Source organism: Macrobrachium rosenbergii, chromosome 48 (assembly GCF_040412425.1).
Source record: "Macrobrachium rosenbergii isolate ZJJX-2024 chromosome 48, ASM4041242v1, whole genome shotgun sequence".
Classification (NCBI taxonomy): domain Eukaryota; kingdom Metazoa; phylum Arthropoda; class Malacostraca; order Decapoda; family Palaemonidae; genus Macrobrachium; species Macrobrachium rosenbergii.
The window spans coordinates 27,428,619-27,446,516 of record NC_089788.1 but is presented as its reverse complement, the minus strand read 5'-3'; the positions used below and the strand labels follow the sequence as shown (position 1 = coordinate 27,446,516).

Below are 17,898 nucleotides of genomic sequence, written 5' to 3'. Positions count from 1 at the left end.
CTCCGACGTATTTCACAGTGACGTGGAAATCCCCTTGCAACATATGACGTAGACACTTCCTCCAGTCAGACTTTTTTGGTCAGTGATGTGACCAAAATGCAGAGGAATCTTGTACAATTCATTTGCTGTTGCAACATTGTATGCGGTGTTGCCTTTGCTGGTAACAGGTTTCGTCCACGTTCCTTGAAGTTCGTGACGTGCTCTGTCTCAGCGTAGGTAGGGGTGGGGGATGGGGGGACTGGTATCAGCGACAGTTATCTGTTAACCTGTTAACCTTTCCTATTAATTTCTCAGAATCTAATTTTGTCAATTATTTGCCTGCTAGCATTAACATTTTTTTCTGTCTCTTACTTTGAACTTATAGTTAAATTATCTTATCGTGGGTTTGCGCGTGATTGGATTTCTATTGAGGAAATGGAAATTGACAGAGTCCTGTCAGTTCTTAGTAATCCTCCCTCTTTTGTAGGCAATAGCCGTCTTCGTCTAGTTCTTATATTAATTGCTCTTTCTAATATTCAAGCACTAAGAGGTGATCATAAGGAACGAGAATCGTTGCGTTATCTGAAGATATAGTTTTTTTCTTATTCTCGATTAGATTAATTTTCCTTGAGGATGAGTAGATTCATTTAAAACTTGAAAAATTACAGTGCAGTTTACAAGCGTGGGATTCAAAGGAATTTTAAATATAAATTGTGACACTACATGGGGATTTTCAGTCGAAACTGAGTTGACTGGAAATTGAAAAAAAGTGATTTAAACTTTTTTAAAGGCTTGGAGCTGTGAGTGAGTTCTAAGTGTTAATAATTAGAAGCATTTCAAAGATTAGGAATGATGTGATTTTAATCAAGATGGTGTGAGGTGAATTTACGTTGACAAAAGGATTATTGTTTTTCAATGAGGAGGCGTAGAAGTTTGTGCAGTTTAACTGTTGTGGCGTAAAAATGTAATATTTTAAGGCATGAAAATTTCGGTAAAATGAGTGGGAATTCATATTTTGGTGTCATTAAAAAGGTGAAAATTTATGCAGTTCTTAATTAAAGATGAAATTGTGATGACAAATTCGATGTAAAAATGGGAATAATTGTGTCTACAGCTTAGTATGTGACAACTGTTGTAATTCTAATTTGGAGGAGGGGAATTGGGATTTTGATGGACAGATTGTTAGTTGTTAGGATTTCAGTGGACAGAATAGAAGTTGTTAGGATTTTAATGGACAGAATAGAAGTTGTTAGGATTTTAGTGGACAGAGTAGAAGTTGTTAGGATTTCAATAGACAGAATAGAAGTTGTTAGGATTTTAATGGACAGAATAGAAGTTGTTAGGATTTCAAAGGGCAGAATAGAAGTTGTTAGGATTTTAATGGACAGAATAGAAATGGTTAGGATTTCACTGGACAGAATAGAAGTTGTTAGGATTTCAATGGACAGAATAAAAGTTGTTAGGATTTCAATGGACAGAATAGAAGTTGTTAGGATTTTAATGGACAGCATGGACATTGTTGGGATCTCAGTGAACAGAGTAGAAGATGTTAGGATTTTAATGGACAGAATAGAAGTTCTTAGGATTTCAGTGTACAAAATAGAAGTTGGTAGGATTTCAGTGAACAAAATAAAAGTTGTTAGGATTTCAAGGGACAGAATAGAAGTTATTAGGATTTTAGTGGACAGCATGGACATTGTTGGGATTTCAATATACAAAATAGAAGATGTTAGTATTTTAATGGACAGAATAGAAGTTGTTAGGATTTCAGTGGACAGAATAGAAGTTGTTAGGATTTTAATGGACAAAATAGAAGTAGTTAGGATTTCAATGAACAGAATAGAAGTTGTTAGGATTTTAATGGACAAAATAGAAGTTGTTATGATTTTAATGGACAAACTAGAAGTTGTTTGGATTTCAATCGACAGAATAGAAGTTGTTAGGATTTTAATGGACAAAATAGAAGTTGTTAGGATTTCAATGGACAGAATAGAAGTTGTTAGGATTTCAGTGGACAGAATAGAAGTTATTAGGATTTTAATGGACAAAATGTTAGGATTTCAATGAACAGAATAGATGATGTTAGGATTTCAGTGGGCAGAATAGAAGTTGTTAGGATTTCAATAGGCAGAATAGAGGTTGATAGGATTTTAATGGTCAGAATAGAAGTTATGATTTTAATGGCCAGAATAGAAGTTATTAGGATTTTAATAGGATTTTAATGGGCGGTATAGAAGTTGTTAGGATTTTAATGGCCAGAATAGAAGTTATTAGGATTTTAATGGGCAGTATAGAAGTTATTAGGATTTTAATGGACAGAATAGAAGTTGTTAGGATTTTAATGGACAGAATAGAAGATATTAAGATTTTAATGGACAGAATGGACATTGTTGGGATTTTAATGTCGAGAATGAGAATTTTTGTGATTTTTTATTTAGAAAATAAAAATTGTGATTTTTGTGTAAAGAATGAGATTTAGGATTTCGATTTAGAGAATGAGATTGAGCATTGTGATTTTATTTTAGTGAGAATGTTGATGTAGTTATTGGAATGAGAATTTTTAGTGAAAGTAATTTCCTGAGAATTGAAACCGTTCCAGAGATAGATGAGGGTCATGTCAAGTAGATGCCTAAAAAAGATTGAAGTTTCAGCCTGACTGGAATGTTTACCCAATCAAAGGATATTTGTTCTTGGCATTAAGAATGTCATTTTTAAAGTACGACGAAAGCTCTCTCTCTCTCTCTCTCTCTCTCTCTCTCTCTCTCTCTCTCTCTCTCTCTCTCTCTCTCTCTCTCTCTATATATATATATATATATATATATATATATATATATATATATATATAGATTAGAAATAGAGAAATGTAATGGAACGAGTATTAGCAGAACTTGTTGCAGTGCCCTTAAAACCTTCCAATCTTTTAAGCGCCAGGTTTCATTTTAAAAACAGTTAAATATGTTGTAAAAAAAAAAACGGAAGGGAAGGATTGTGTTGAAAGGATGCTAGTAAATTTACTTCATTTTTATTATTACACATTTAAATTATCCTTTATCGATAACCAAATATTCATTTATTCAGTCTGTAAGCCTCCTACACCATACTTCTAACCATTAACTGGTAAGACGAGTTTCTAGCTGCAAGCCCACATTCTTACTGGTTGGGTGTTATGCACTTGAATAAGCTTTTTCCCCCGGTTGATCCTCAAGGAATTTGGAACGAATTCTGCAAATCACAGTGACCTTTGAAAGAGACCTTACCCCGTCTCATTTGAAGAGATTCCACCGCGCTGAATGGCATTTTATTTTCAAGGTAATGATTTGCATTAAAGTATCAATTAGCTGATCCGTACAAGGATTTTGTTTGTTTTATGTATATATACATGTGTGTATGTATGTATATATGAAGATGCATGACTGTTTTTATACCCTAATATCAAGCCCACACATGACGTAGTATCGAATTCACTTTGTCTTTGGAATTATTGATTCGTGCAAATGACTCAGTCAGTTTTCGAACCTGTGCGTTTTGATTTAGATACACCGATAGCGAGTCCACTTATCCATTCGAAAATCAAGAGAGATTTCGACTTTGCTTTACATATTCGTGTTGAATTCAGCCATCCTCACCATGATATGTAGAACTCGTCGATTGTGAAGCTTTGTCACTTGTACACTCTTTTGAGAATGACGGTGCTGTCTGTATAAGTAACAAAACTTCATATTTAGTCAAGTGTCACAATCTTGGAGTCAGCTATCATTGTGGGTGTGTGGCGATTAATATTCTAAGTACAGAACCTATATCTAAACCAAAAGCCCCCAGGTCGAGTCCTTACCGGGTCAGATACACTAAATATACTGTAGATCTAAGTTATTTTCAAGGTAAGTGAAATCGGTATTCACTGATATGTCATCCAGTCTTATTCTAATCTGGTGTTATTTTCCAATGACCAAGCGTGCCAAGAAGTCGTTGTGAGTGGCTGGCGTTTCCTTTAGGACCACTGACATTCAAAGCTCTCCTCCTATGACATCTAGATTCTGGTCCCGGATGACGGTCACCACCAGGAACTGAACTGCTGCTGTGTAGCTGCCTCCCTCAGATTCAACTGCTTCTTCATCTTTGTGGGCATGTGACCTCACCTGCCCTCGGGAACGGGCCTCCCATCCTGATCCCTTTTTAGTAACAGGAAATGTGTAAAGTTGACCTGTCGTGGACGTCTCTGGGAGCAGACTGATGCTGGGACCCCCCCCTCCCCTTCTCTCTCTCTCTCTCTCTCTCTCTCTCTCTCTCTCTCATACCAATTCAGGAGCTGATCAGACTCTCTCAGTGGAGGGGAAGGAGGGGACGGGCTAGGGGAGAACGTAAGGGGGGGAGGGCATTTGTAGGGGGTGGAGTAAGCCAAGGACGTCAAGTCAGACCCTCCGCCCCCTCACCCGAGTCCCTCCACACCTGTTCAGTACTGCTTACCTCAGTGTTTGGAGGGGGTTATGGTGGTACGGTGGAACCTGTATTAGCTAACTCAGTTGATACAGGAAGTCTCTTGGGAGGCGTTGTTTCCGTGTATCCCAGTGTTAGGGAGTACGAAGCATAAAGGAAGATCACAGCGTGTAAAGAAAACAAGACTAGGAAGAGAGTCAAGGAAAGTTTTGCAATATATATATATATATATATATATATATATATATATATATATATATATATATATATATATATATATATATATATATATATATATATATATATATATATATATATATATATATATATAATATATATATATATAATAAATGCCCGTCAAGAAAGCTACAATAGACTAGGGAGTAGAAGAAAACGAAAGTACTTGAATACGGAGTAAGATATGACGTAATAAAAAGTATGACTAGGAAGGGGAAGGGGAAGGAAAACTGACTGAAGTATAGAGTAAGAATATTGTGCGTAAAGAGGACAAGACTGGAAAGAAGAATGGATGGAACGAAAGTGCTGAAGTATTAGTAAGAATACAAATTGTGGGAATAGAAAGAATAAGAAGGGGTGAGGAAATAAAGCAGTGAAATCAGAGTGCAAGAATACAATGTACAGAGAGAGCAAGATTAAGAATGGGGAAGAAACACATACTGAAGAATTGAATAAGAACAAAATTTAAAGTAAAATGAAAGACCTCAAGCAGTTGCGAGGAAACATCAGACTTCGTAAAGCCTTCACGTTAAGATGCTGTTGCTGTTATAGCCGGGTCCTGTCTTTTCTTGTCTCAGCACACAGTATTTCCACATGGAGGAATGCGCTAATTCCTCGCTTCCCTTTCTCTTTTTATGGTGCGCGTCTTTTTGATTTCCCTCTGGTGCACGGAGTATGGGAGTCAGATTCCTCAGTGATGATTCATTCATCTCAGTCTTGGTGCTGTGCAACTGGAGTTTTGCATTCAGTTTGAGAGAACTTATGTCACTTATTATCTGGGTGGAAAGAAATTATGTATATACACATTATATATATATAAATTAAATATATATATATATATATATATATATATATTTATATATATATATATATATATATATATATATTATATATATATATATATATATATATATATATATATATATATATTATATATCATACATTATATAGATGAAAATATATATATATATATATATATATATATATATATATATATATATATATATATATATATATATATATATATATATATATATATATATATATATATATCATACATTACCACAGATGAAAAATTTAAAAATAAGAGACGGGGTGTAGGTCCTGACCGGTTTCGACTTTATTTCCAAGCCATTGACGAAGGACTGATACAGTGTATTAGAAGTCACAAATATATATACTACAGGAACAGTACTGACGAACATGCACAACCGTTAGAGGCTACATATCCACCCACAGGCCGGTGTCAAGGTAGGAGTGGCCTTCAAAACTCATTTGGCTAAAAATCACAATATACATTAAGGGACAATACTGATAAACATACCGACCATAGGCGACATCAGATCCACACCTGACAGGTGTCAGGGAGGCGGAGTTCGGAAAACTCATGAGCACTGCTGCCCCCGTACTTTGTTTACTAATATGATAATCTTATTTTCATACGTCTCTACTACCTACCATAAAATTTAAACAATTTACAAATTTCTTTTGATATTAAAGGATCAAGTTTATACATCCCTTGACTGATGTTCATATTATGGCAGTAACTCTCTTTTATAAAGCTAGATTCAATGATATTCCTTTCCTGTGCGTTATTAGAATATACGATCCTTTTTGCCCTTCCCAGTTGATAGCATGAGTGTTCTCACTAACATATGCAAAAGTACCACTGTTCCCCTTAGCATATCTCACACATTTCTTATGCTGTTTTATTGTCTTTTCCAGTGCTTTACCCGTTTGGCCAATATAAAAGTTGTCGCAAGACTTACGTGGAATTTATATATACACACCCTTTAGTATTGTCGGGGGAGTTCTTGATAAGAACAATAAAACAGTGAAACATACACACACACACACACACACACAATATATATATATATATATATATATATATATATATATATAATATTTGTGTATTTATGTATATGTGTATTGTGTTGTGCGGGTGAGAGAGAGAAAGAGAGAGAGAAGCCTTGGTAATTAGTGATGTGCAGAATAGAGGTGCAATAGACTAGGCGGGAGACCTTGAACTCTGTGGCTCAAAGATAATGATCATAGGATCTTATGTTTGGTCTTGACACCATTGAGCCCTGAGTGTGGTATCCGCACTACGTTTGTTTCATCATGACTTCTCGCACGTTCTTGTAGTCCCGCGGGGGGTTAGTGCTGTCACTGCACCTCACGTGGAACACTGTAGGCATTACTTAATGGTCTTTGCAACCCCTTTCATTCCTTTTACTGTACTTTCATTCATATTATCTATCTTCCACCTTGCTATCCACCCCTCTCCTAACAGTTATTTCATAGTGCAACTGCGAGGTTTTCCTCCTGTTACACCTTTCAAAGCGTTTTACTCTCAATTTCCTTTCCAGCGCTGAGTAACCTCTTAGGTCCCAGAGCTTGGCCTTTGGCCTAAACTGTATTCCATTCCATTCCACTCCATATTCTCTTTCTACCATCAGACTTTGCAACCCTTTCCTAACAGTTGTTTCATCGTGCAAGTGCGAGGTTTTCCTCCTGGAACACCATTCAAACCTCCTTGCTGAATGTCAATTTCCGTTTCAGCGCTGCATACCCTTTTGGCCTAAAATCCATATTCTATTCTATTCTGTTCTATTCTTTCTTGGAGTCATAACCGGCTCCTCTTCACTGCTCCATCCCGTCAGAGGTTAATCAGAACATGTACTCCCCTGTGCTTGGCAACTTGTCAGTGAGAGTGAATAGTAAATATGGTATTCGTTTTGTTGCGTTATATCTGATTAGCCTCAAAACCATCGTTCTCTTTAGGAATTCCATTACGTCGTTTAAGTGAGTTGTTTCGTACACTACAACTTTCTATATATTTTTTTTTTCAGGTGAGGAGGTGATGCTGAAACGTTTCATCCTTCAGGTGAATGCATTGGTGAGTGAGACGTGTCATGCCTTAGCATTCGGTTAAGTGGATTGGGTTGTGTCTTTATTTGTGAAACAGCTTTAATTATACAAACTCGCATTTACACACACACACACACACACACACACACACACATATATATATATATATATATATATATATATATATATATATATAATATATTGTATAATTTTGTTCATTCTGCAGTTATTCAGTAAGCTATATATAAATCTAAACATGGTTTTAATTGAACCTTTAGTTCTAAATTTGTTGTTTTTCTATTGTTTCTTCGAACGAATTTCACCACGTTGTTAACGCATTGTCATTGATAACATGAGAGAGAGAGAGAGAGAGAGAGATGAGAGAGAGAGAGAGAGAGAGAGAGAGAGAGAGAGAGAGAGCGAGCAGATATATGCAAACATCATAAGGATGCAATAGAGCTTGTGTTTTCATAAAGCATTGATGTTAGGTGAGGGAGGTCTTTTAGGACTTGAGTACTGGTCTGCTCATATGTTGATATTACTTTTGTTTGACTCATTGAAGTGCTGTACTTCAGTTTTTAGTTGGAGGTTTTAGTGATTATTATTATTATTATTATTATTATTATTATTATTATTATTATTATTTATTATTATTATTGCAAGAGGCTGGTCGATTTATTGTTTTAATAATTATTCACAGCTTGTAATTGAATTATTTTCTGGGTTAGTGTTGCCATGAAGCCATTTATTATTTTTCGTGTATTATAGTTTTCTGTTTGAAAGAGCAAAGGCGTTAAACTTCGCAAGACATGAATTATACGTGTGATTGTGAATAGCACCAACAAAGATGGAAGTTGAGTCATCTGGATCAGTATTCATTGTCACTCTATGTCCAGTATATTTTAGCTAGTCATGGAGAACAGCAATACAAAACAACACGTTTCTGCAGCCAGAAATAATTTCAGCTCTCAAAGGGTTCACGATCCCCATCTCTTGCTGAAAGTACTCTTACATGTAACTGACTCGAACGAAAACCCCGAGATGGTTAAATTCCCGGAGGAAAGATTGGAATGCACATTGTAGTTACTATGCTGAAAGTTGTCCCACTGCTGCCAGTGAGCATTGTAAGAGTTTATGGCCGCCTCAGAGGACGATCCACGTGAATTATTGTTTATTCGGTATATGCAGGAAGTTCCAAGCTAGGATTTTGATCGAGAAATAAGACCAGCTCACAGGATGATGGATAGGTGAAGAAGAGCTGCCGGGTCTAGGTGTAAAAGGAAAGCGTAGAACTCTGCCTATCTTAATAATGAAGGGGTTTATCATGGTCAAATACGACATGCTAAACAGGAGGGGGCAGTTCAACTTCTGCACAGTTACAGCTGACTTGTCAAGTGGTGTAGTGTTCATTAGTATCCACATAAATGCTGGCAGATTTCTCACACTTACTCCTCGCTCTGCTTTCTAAATATTGCAACCATTTTTGGAATATTGACTGCATCAGACGTATGCGTGAGATAATTTTAAGACGCAGTTGTCAAGTGGTCAGTCTACTTTTTATCGGGGAAAACTTCGCTGAAAGGTCACTGCAACTAGAGAAATACTTATCCGGTGGTTAAAATAATGATATTCACTATGCGTAATTTCAAGAGGCTGGAGAAAGAAACTGAAAAATAAAACTTGAAAGGTGAAGGAGCATGTTTTAGAGAAAGGGAGGATGCGAACAGATGTATTGTGGAGCAGCAAATGTGCTTTAAAAATCCCCACCTGGCGTCATTTCTGGATTACAACAAAGTATTTGACAGCGTAAACCGTACCAGTATTACGGAAGCTCTGTCGTTAATATCGTCAGATTATTCGTAATGGGATGAAATAGAGATGAAGAAAGGATTAATGAGATTGAATATTTTAAATGCTTATGAACAGTGATATATAGAGGTCCCGATGAGTTGAAGTTTAGTGAAATAGTTACAAAGGCAAATCATAGTGTGGGCAGGCCGGACAAGATTTGGAGATCAAATCAATTGGCATTCCATACGAAAGTTAGGTCATACCTGCTCTAATTGAAGTTAAATCATGCTTGCTATACTTAAAAAGAATCGTGATATGACAGTGTACTTATATGTAAAAGATTTTGTAGATTTGAGAACACGCTTTAATAAGAAAATTAGGAGTTGCATTGCTTGATAGAGTAGAAGTGATAATTTGAAGGAAATTACCCGTTGAGGTGAGATTTTACGAAAAGGTAGTTGACTAGGACATGTCCATCGCATCACCCAAAGGAGAATTCAGAACCGTTAGTGTCACATGGGCTCCTGTGGGCGCCAGAAGAGTAGGAAAACCCTGAAACACTTGGATGAGAACAACGAGGTGGGAGGGTGGATTTGAGCGAAAATTTGTGGAAGATAAAATACAAAGATAAGACATCATGAGTGGCAGAATTCCACAGAGGCTTTTTGCCTCACCCAACTTTGGATGCCGGGATGGCAGTGAGTGTTATATATATATATATATATATATATATATATATATATATATATATATATATATATATATATATATATATATATATATATATGTTATATATCAGTATCAGTGTGCACACAAAATAGCTTAATGTAATCATACGAACAAACATACATACGCACATGCACACATTGTATATATATATATATATATATATATATATATATATATATATATATATATATATATATATATATATATATATAAAATAATCAACACACAATCACGTGTGGAACAGAAATAAATTTCTGACTCACGTCGGGATCGAACCCCAGGTCTTTCAGGTGGAAGGCAAGGGCGCTATCCACTAGGCCATACAAGTCTAAAAGAAGTTGGAACCTGAGAGCAACTGCACCCAAGGAATTACCTGGGCAAGCTAACTGCTTGCATACCAGCGAGTTTTCCCCAACTTCCCGACTCAGCAATGACCCAATGGACGTGATTGTGTGTCGATTATTTCTATCTTATTCACTCAGAAGGGATAATTCGAATGGAATGCTGTCCATTGGGTCATTGCTGAGTCGGGAAGTTGGGGAAAACTCGCTGGTATGCAAGCAGTTAGCTTGCCCAGGTAATTCCTTGGGTGAAGTTGCTCTCAGGTTCCAACTTCTTTTAGACTTGTATGGCCTAGTGGATAGCGCCCTTGCCTTCCACCTGAAAGACCTGGGTTCGATCCCGACGTGAGTCAGAAATATATATATATATATATATATATATATATATATATATATATATATATATATATATATATATATATATATATAGCGAGAAATATCCTTAAAGCATTTCTCTTCAGAGGAAATAACACCATGGAGAACAAACTGTCATGAATCGTGGATGAACCCTCGGTGCAGAAAGCTGCAAGAGCCGTTTCACACACCTAAACAGAAGACCCATCAGCAGGAACCAAGGCCAATGCGTTTCACATCTACCAATACACCTTTTTATGTATGTACAGTGGGTGTTGAGGTTTTCTGCACCGAGGGTTCATCCACGACCCATGTGTAAAATCTTATCCAAGCAAGTGCAGAGCAACACACGTTATTTGATATAATTGCTATGCGGTTGTGTAATTGCGTAAATATTGCCATCTTTATTGACTCGGCCGATGCACTATTATTATAGTATTGTGTGTTACATTAATTTTGCTATGTGACTATAGGTTTTGTGAATATCGTTACTACATTTACTCCTAAAGTTGAGGGGGATGATTACAAATAGAGAATTTCTTGAAATGCATTATTATTAAAAAACAATATCTTGGAGAGAGAGAGAGAGAGAGAGAGAGAGAGAGAGAGAGAGAGAGAGCCGTGGCAAGCCTAAGGAGGACCTTCAGACGTCTCGCAATGCGCCAAGCATTACCACTAGACTACCTCCTCCTCGAGGAGTTGGGTAGGCCGGGAGGGGGATGGTAGGACCAGGAGCTGGAACGGTGCCGCTTTAAATCGTGATCGATAAATTCCCCCTCCCTCCCATCCCCCATCCCTGGTGCAGATTCTCTCTCTCTCTCTCTCTCTCTCTCTCTCTGTAGTGTTCAGTGAAGTTCTTGAGTGAGTACTGGCTACTGTCTAGCTTCCTCGTGAGGTGTTCCTTCACATGGCGCCAGTGGCATACTTCATTTGACCCCCCCCCCTTATTCTTATTGTACGGATGTTTGTTGGTCTTCAGTGGTTGAACGTATTAACAGTAAAGTATAGAACTTGGTTAAGAATGATCACAAGACATTTAAACACTCTCGTCCTCGGCGTTTGCTGTATTTGAAATCTTGTCTTCGTCCTCTAAACGGAAAATAAATAAAAAAGGGAGTTGTTTTTCGTTTGTACGTACGTGTGTGTGCGCGTGAGGGGCTATGTCTGCCCGTGTGAGGAGCCTGTACAAGTACATACATCAGTGGCGGCTGCTAGAAGCCTGAGTCAGCTCGGATTGCGCATGCGCCGTGAGCAGAGGCTGGCTGAAAATAGCAGGTGTAGCGAGCAAAGCCACTCGCTAGTCAGTCTCTCTTTCCACGCTGTAGGGAAAGCCTTACGCTGCGCGGAGTCTACTCCCCGTCCACTCTTTTTATACTCTAGTCTGCCGCAAGTCCGTGAAACAATAGGTAGTTATGCGTGGAGTGTCCCACGTAAGAACGTTGCGAGGTTTTCCACGCACGGATTATGCTTCCGTGCGCGCTCACGAGCCGAAATCGCGAGTGAAAGTGCGTGCGATTTTTGTTGGAGGGTCTATGGCTGGGGTGGTAGCCCTGTTTGTGTGTGAGTTGGGGCGTTTAGGGGGGTGATGTAGCTGGTATAGGCCCAGAACCTCACCAAGTGGAGCTTCCACTCTCTCTCTCTCTCTCTCTCTCTCTCTCTCTCTCTCTCTGTAAGCCTATAATGCCTTCTACATGCACGTAAGAAGGAAGTACGAAACAGCCCTTTTCTCTCCCCCAACTATTCGTTCATTCCTTCAAAGTATTAACACTGAAAGACCTCCAAAAATATTTGTTCGGCTGCTAGATCCTAGCGCGCAAGAGCTCCGTACGTGGTGTTTGCGTACGCAAATCCGTACACCTCTTTGTCTCCAACATCAGGACTTATCGTCTAATCTGGCTGTTTCTGTTCACCCATCTGGTATATGTATGTGTGTGAGTTCGTTCTTGATGGTGGGGCTTGGGAGGCGCCTCCTCAAGGACGCCCTTTGTGCTCTTGTGATGGTGGTGTTGCTTCTTTCTGACGACGATGTCGCCACACCCTGAAAACTGCTACAGAAGGGGTGATGTGGTACTTGCTTCAGTAGCTGCGTCGAGTGGCGTTCAAGGATGGGCTGAGACACGAATGTTGTCATTGTGGATAGCATTAAGGAAAATGTCTGATATTACGGGAATGCCTTGATCAATAAAATTTTATTTTGTATGAATAAAAACTTCTACATCGTGGGTAATTTCTTGTACATTCCGATTATTCTCAGAAACACCAGTATCCATTGCAGTGTGAAAGTGATGGAATAATCTTGACATAAAGGTGAAGGGTCTTACCATTCGACTAAAGCGATAGATTGACGAATCGAATGTGTGCCATCCCTCACATCTAAGTATTGCCTGTGGTGGCGTTTTCGTGCTGAGTCCATCGAACGAATTAGTTGCTGCATTTGGAATGGAAATTCGAGGAATTTGTCTGTTTGGAATTTGGGAGTGCCAAGGACAAGATAATCCAGTGGAAATAACAAACAAATACAAGATAAATAATCAAGGGTAAAGCGTGTTTGTATTCAGGGAATAGTAGGTCATAGAAAACATTACTATATTCAAGTTGAAAAATAGGTTACAGATTCATAAGGGACTGGGTTTCAGTTGTGGGAAATGTGCTCTTCGCTTGGCTCATGAAGGATTTGACATATAAAACATGCGGAAGAGTTCGTGGCATGATGTTTACCTCCCTTTATATTTCTATATTCACTACTGGGCTGTTAACTAAGCTTAGATTTGGTCTCTCTGCGTCAGAAAAGAAGGCTGCCAAGGGGAATTCTAAAACCTTTTCACCGAAGGACTCGGTTTCGAGAAGAAAGATAGAGGACTGGGAAGCCCCACACGATGCACCGAGCTCACTTAACCCCCATCCCCTCTTCTATTCCCCCCATCCTTCCCCATTGACACAATCAGCTGATCCACATTGCTTTCACGGGACAAGTATGCTGGTGATGGCTGAGGGTGGTTGGGGAATGGGTAGGAGGGAGAGGACCCAACAGCAGCTGGCTTTCCCCCTTCCACTCTCCCTCTTTTTTTCTCATACATTCTTTCCTTGGGGAGGGAAGGGGAGGGAGCGTGGATGGGTCTGTTCGTACTTAGCTCACACCTGCTCTGAACACCTGTGTGTAAATGCTGTTCGTGCGAGAGATTGACTCGGAAAGGGGGATAGTTGCCGGGGAGGGGGGGTTGTTGAGGAGTGTTCACCTTCCCCTTTCCGCAAATGCTTTCCAAGAATTTTAAAGTTGACGCTGTTATAGATTAAAGAGCATTGCGGGCTAAGTATCATAATAATGAGAGAATGGAGAATGCGTGCAATTGTAGTTTTTAAACACCTGTAGAGTCTTAGCGAGATAGGCTTCCGTTGATACGGTGAAGCTCCGTATATTTCTGTTACAGGGTTCGTTATTTTTCTGTAAGGTAGCAAATTCGAGAACTTTTTCCCAGACATGTATACTTATTGAAATTGCCATTTTTCCAATTTCCTCAAGTAGCATTTCATACAAAAAGGAATAGTGTCCCATTATCCCGATGGGTTTTTCTCCAAACTTCCTTTTTATACCTTCCCTTTCTTCCTATCTTTTCACACGGCCTATTATGGATCTCTAACCGTCCCCGCTATTACTGCAGGCCTTCCAATTGAACACAACCGTGGCAGCCAAAGGTTTCGAAATTCGAGATAGCATGTCTCGCCTTGCTGTAATCGCGGAGCGAGTACTGTATATATCGGGGAAAAGTGAGTTGTGATGGTGTGATTTTTTCATATGAACAGTGTTGTGTAAATATATACGTTACTTGCAAAAAATCTGCAGAAATTTACAAGTTTATTTGCATGTGTTAAACTCATAAGTTTGGTTTATCGCGAGTAGGACTTGTTTCAACGATTTCGGATGAAATTGGAAAAGCTACGAGGTGCAATGAACAGAATGAATATTGTTGCGTCCCTGTTCATAACTAGTTCTTCCAGTAGTGGAGCGGACGTTAATAATGTGGAATTTTTGTGCAAATGCGTATGCTATTGTTTCAGCAGGAAAAAAAATCACTTTTCTCGTTTGCAAGGAATGGTGTGCGTAAAAATGTCAAGCAGATCAGAAGTTTTCACGAAAAGAACGAGAAAAAGTAAATCTTGAATTTTATGGGTACGAAATAAGGAGAGTTGCTTGTGTATACAAATACAAGAAGGGTAGAGTGGTACATTTGTTACGCCAAAGAAATTGTATTAAAAGATGTACGTGAACCGTGTGGATATTTGGAAACGTGCCCAGTTGAAACGCCAGGTGTTTAATCAACAGTCTTGTGTTTGTTGAATTATGAACTAGGTTTCTGTTACCTTTGGAGGAACATGACGGTGCATGCGAAGAAATCAATTACACGGGGCTTCATTGGGTGTAGTACTTACCGCAGTTTGCTTTTTGGTGCTGGGAAAAGTACACCAGAGGGAGGGTAGGCCATTTGTATGAGAGCTGGCTGAAAAAATAATCTTTACATTGTTTCCCATTTGATTATTTTATAGACTATGTTAGCTAGTTGATAATATTGCCAGACGCTTCAGATAGTAGGTTTGTATTGTTGCCAGATGTTGAAAATATTTGGCGAGTTGTTTTCACTAGTGAGTCTTGCCGATTTTTTTTTCCGAATGAATAATTTATAGTGAAGATTTCCATATTAAAAACTAAATTAGATCATTATCTGGAGTGTTAATTTTGGAAATTTATAAAATAAGAAATTAAGGCTAACATCCTGTTGTTGCTGGCTATCAACGTAACGTGCTTTATTGTTGATTGTTGTCAGACTTTTTGAAGATAGCGTTGCCATTGGTATCCAGAATTTAGATTGAAATCAGTGGAGAAACAGCTCCTCAGTTAGGTATATGTACATATATTTAAAGGCAAATCTGTACAGAATGCTTTCGGGAAACTTCGAAAAGCTTTCTGTACAGATTTATCTTAAAAAAATATATGTACATGTACGCAACGGTGGATTTGTCTCAACATTTCGAGCACTCATGCTACTATGAGTATTTTTTAATTGAAAAATGTTTCGGTGCCAGTGAGACGAAAGGCTTTCATTATGAAATTTGTGAATTATAAAACTGGTACGGAATAATTTTAGCGCAACGTGGTTTGAGTGTGTGTGTATCCCAGTTCGTAGGAGTTGCTGAGGCCAAAATTTGCTACCGATTCAGATGGTGACATATTTGCCTGGAGTGGCCAGAGCTGATACATGTGTTGCAGATTACTGCTAGGAGTTTTTGAAGAAATGTTTACACGGCCTTTAGCGTGAGTGGTTCGTGGTAGTGATAATATTGCCAAGGCACAAAACGAAAATAATATCTCTAGCAAATAAGCAAGAGAGAGAGAGAGAGAGAGAGAGAGAGAGAGAGAGAGAGAGAGAGAGAGAGAGAGAGAGAGAGATACTGGCTTACTGGTAGGTCATGAAAGGAAGTTGGTGATTACAGCACCGCCACCCTCTTGTATCTCCCAACCCCCTCTCTTCCATCGGTCCTGTACCAACCTTCGTCATTAATCGTGCCCCCCCATCACTGGTTCCTCCCTTCCGCCCCCTTTGCTTAGTTCCTCGTGTTTCTTAAGCATTTACTCTTCATTTGATAATAATAATAATATTATTATTTCTTGTGAATCGTATTGCAAGAAATCGTGCCCACACGCACATTGGTACGAAGAGTAGAAACACTCGGTACTTTGCCAGATTGCCCCCCGGTGATTTTTTTTCATAAAAATTACATGACTAGTGAGGTATTTGTAATAAGAATGGCGTTAATAACATAAATAATAGAAATAATAGTCATTAGTAGCATTGAGACCTGACAATTATGGTAAATTATAGCCTAGACAGGACATCACAATGAAAATTTAATTATAGTCTGTTAAATGGAAACGAAAAGAATTTAAGTGGTTGGCAAGTTATTAAAATTATATTTGTAGAAAATTTTCAACTGTTTTGACAACATGTGCTCTAATACCAGTACGTAAAAGATAATGGTTCATATTTAGGGTAATGGAGATGGGGAAATTCGTATGAATTATGATGGTAGTTATGGAATGAATCATGAAATGGAGGCCCTAAAGCCAAGAAATGAGGCACTCGCGGTCATTTATCGCTTAAGACAAAAAAGTTGGATGATTGACGGCAAGATAGATACGAAAAATAATTAAGATGTTGAAAGATCTTGTGGTGAGACTGGGAGATAGCCACTTAGTTGCACTAAGAAGTAAGAGTTAGAGAGGTTTAACAGCAAAACGGAAGAAAGAAAGCGAGAATGGGTGTATATGGAAAAAGGCCAAGAAGTGGGTGCAGCCAAGGGCCTTAGGAACAGTGCAAACCCCCAGTAGTAATGCGTGCAGTGCACCATATGAAATGGTACGCTGACGGCAATGTCCTGCTGTCGTAATTGAGGAACGTAGGATACTTTATTATTTTAGCATCTTGTAGTGGAAAAGGTTTATTACGACATATATTGTATTTATGAAGTAATGCATCACACGTTTGCTGTACTGCTAGTCGTTAAGTTATTTTAATGAGGAAAGATAGCTTATGTCTTGTCAGGTACTTGGATTGGTAGTCCGTTGAATCTCTGTATGTTTTTCTGCATTACAAAATGTGTACTATGGTAGTAGGTTGATTTTAGTCAGAAAGAGAAAGTGGCGAGGGAGACGACCAAAGGAAGGTTTGTGGTAATATATCATCGCCCCATGGACTGTGTAAAAGAAAGTGACATTGTGAATATATGGCCGCGATAAAAATGACGAGACGGATGTGACCAGTGTCGAATGAGAATGGAGACCCACTATTTCAGTCGGAACGGCGACGTGGAAGGGATTGTTTCTGATGCAGCAGGAAGCCTGGCGATAATGTTCAGTTGCCCTCTTATGAAAACGGTGATGCCCTGTGTGAGCAGACTCTTAAAGTTCAAGCCACGAAGCATATTCTCAGGATATTTTGTGCCACAAGCAAATAAAGTAAATCAAGATAAGCAACAGTAGATGAAACAATTGGTTTTGGTAACAGGTGATAAATTGGTCAGAATTTTTAACTTCTCTTTATGTCACCGGATGTGATAATATGATCTAGTTTATGTCAATGAAAATTTTTATCTGAAAGTGATACGA

General features: G+C 38.4%; 1 protein-coding gene across 31 annotated transcripts in view; it reads left to right on the top strand.

Annotated features, from left to right (window-relative positions):
- Window positions 1-17,898, top strand: part of drn (doctor no) — a 169,035-nt gene that overhangs the window by 70,579 nt on the left and 80,558 nt on the right. For 11 of the 31 annotated variants that reach the window (XM_067091529.1, XM_067091523.1, XM_067091526.1 and 8 more), the window contains one exon: window positions 7,506-7,552. The exons of 12 other annotated variants lie outside the window; for them this stretch is intronic. Coding sequence is in view for 1 of the 19 variants with exons in the window: in XM_067091551.1 (XP_066947652.1) it covers window positions 7,506-7,552 (47 nt within the window). In the remaining 18 variants the exon portion in view is untranslated. Of the gene's footprint in view, window positions 1-7,505; window positions 7,553-11,960; window positions 12,300-14,429; window positions 14,505-17,898 lie in introns of those variants that run through there. 8 more of the 31 variants (XM_067091531.1, XM_067091521.1, XM_067091541.1 and 5 more) reach the window with 6 other exon arrangements.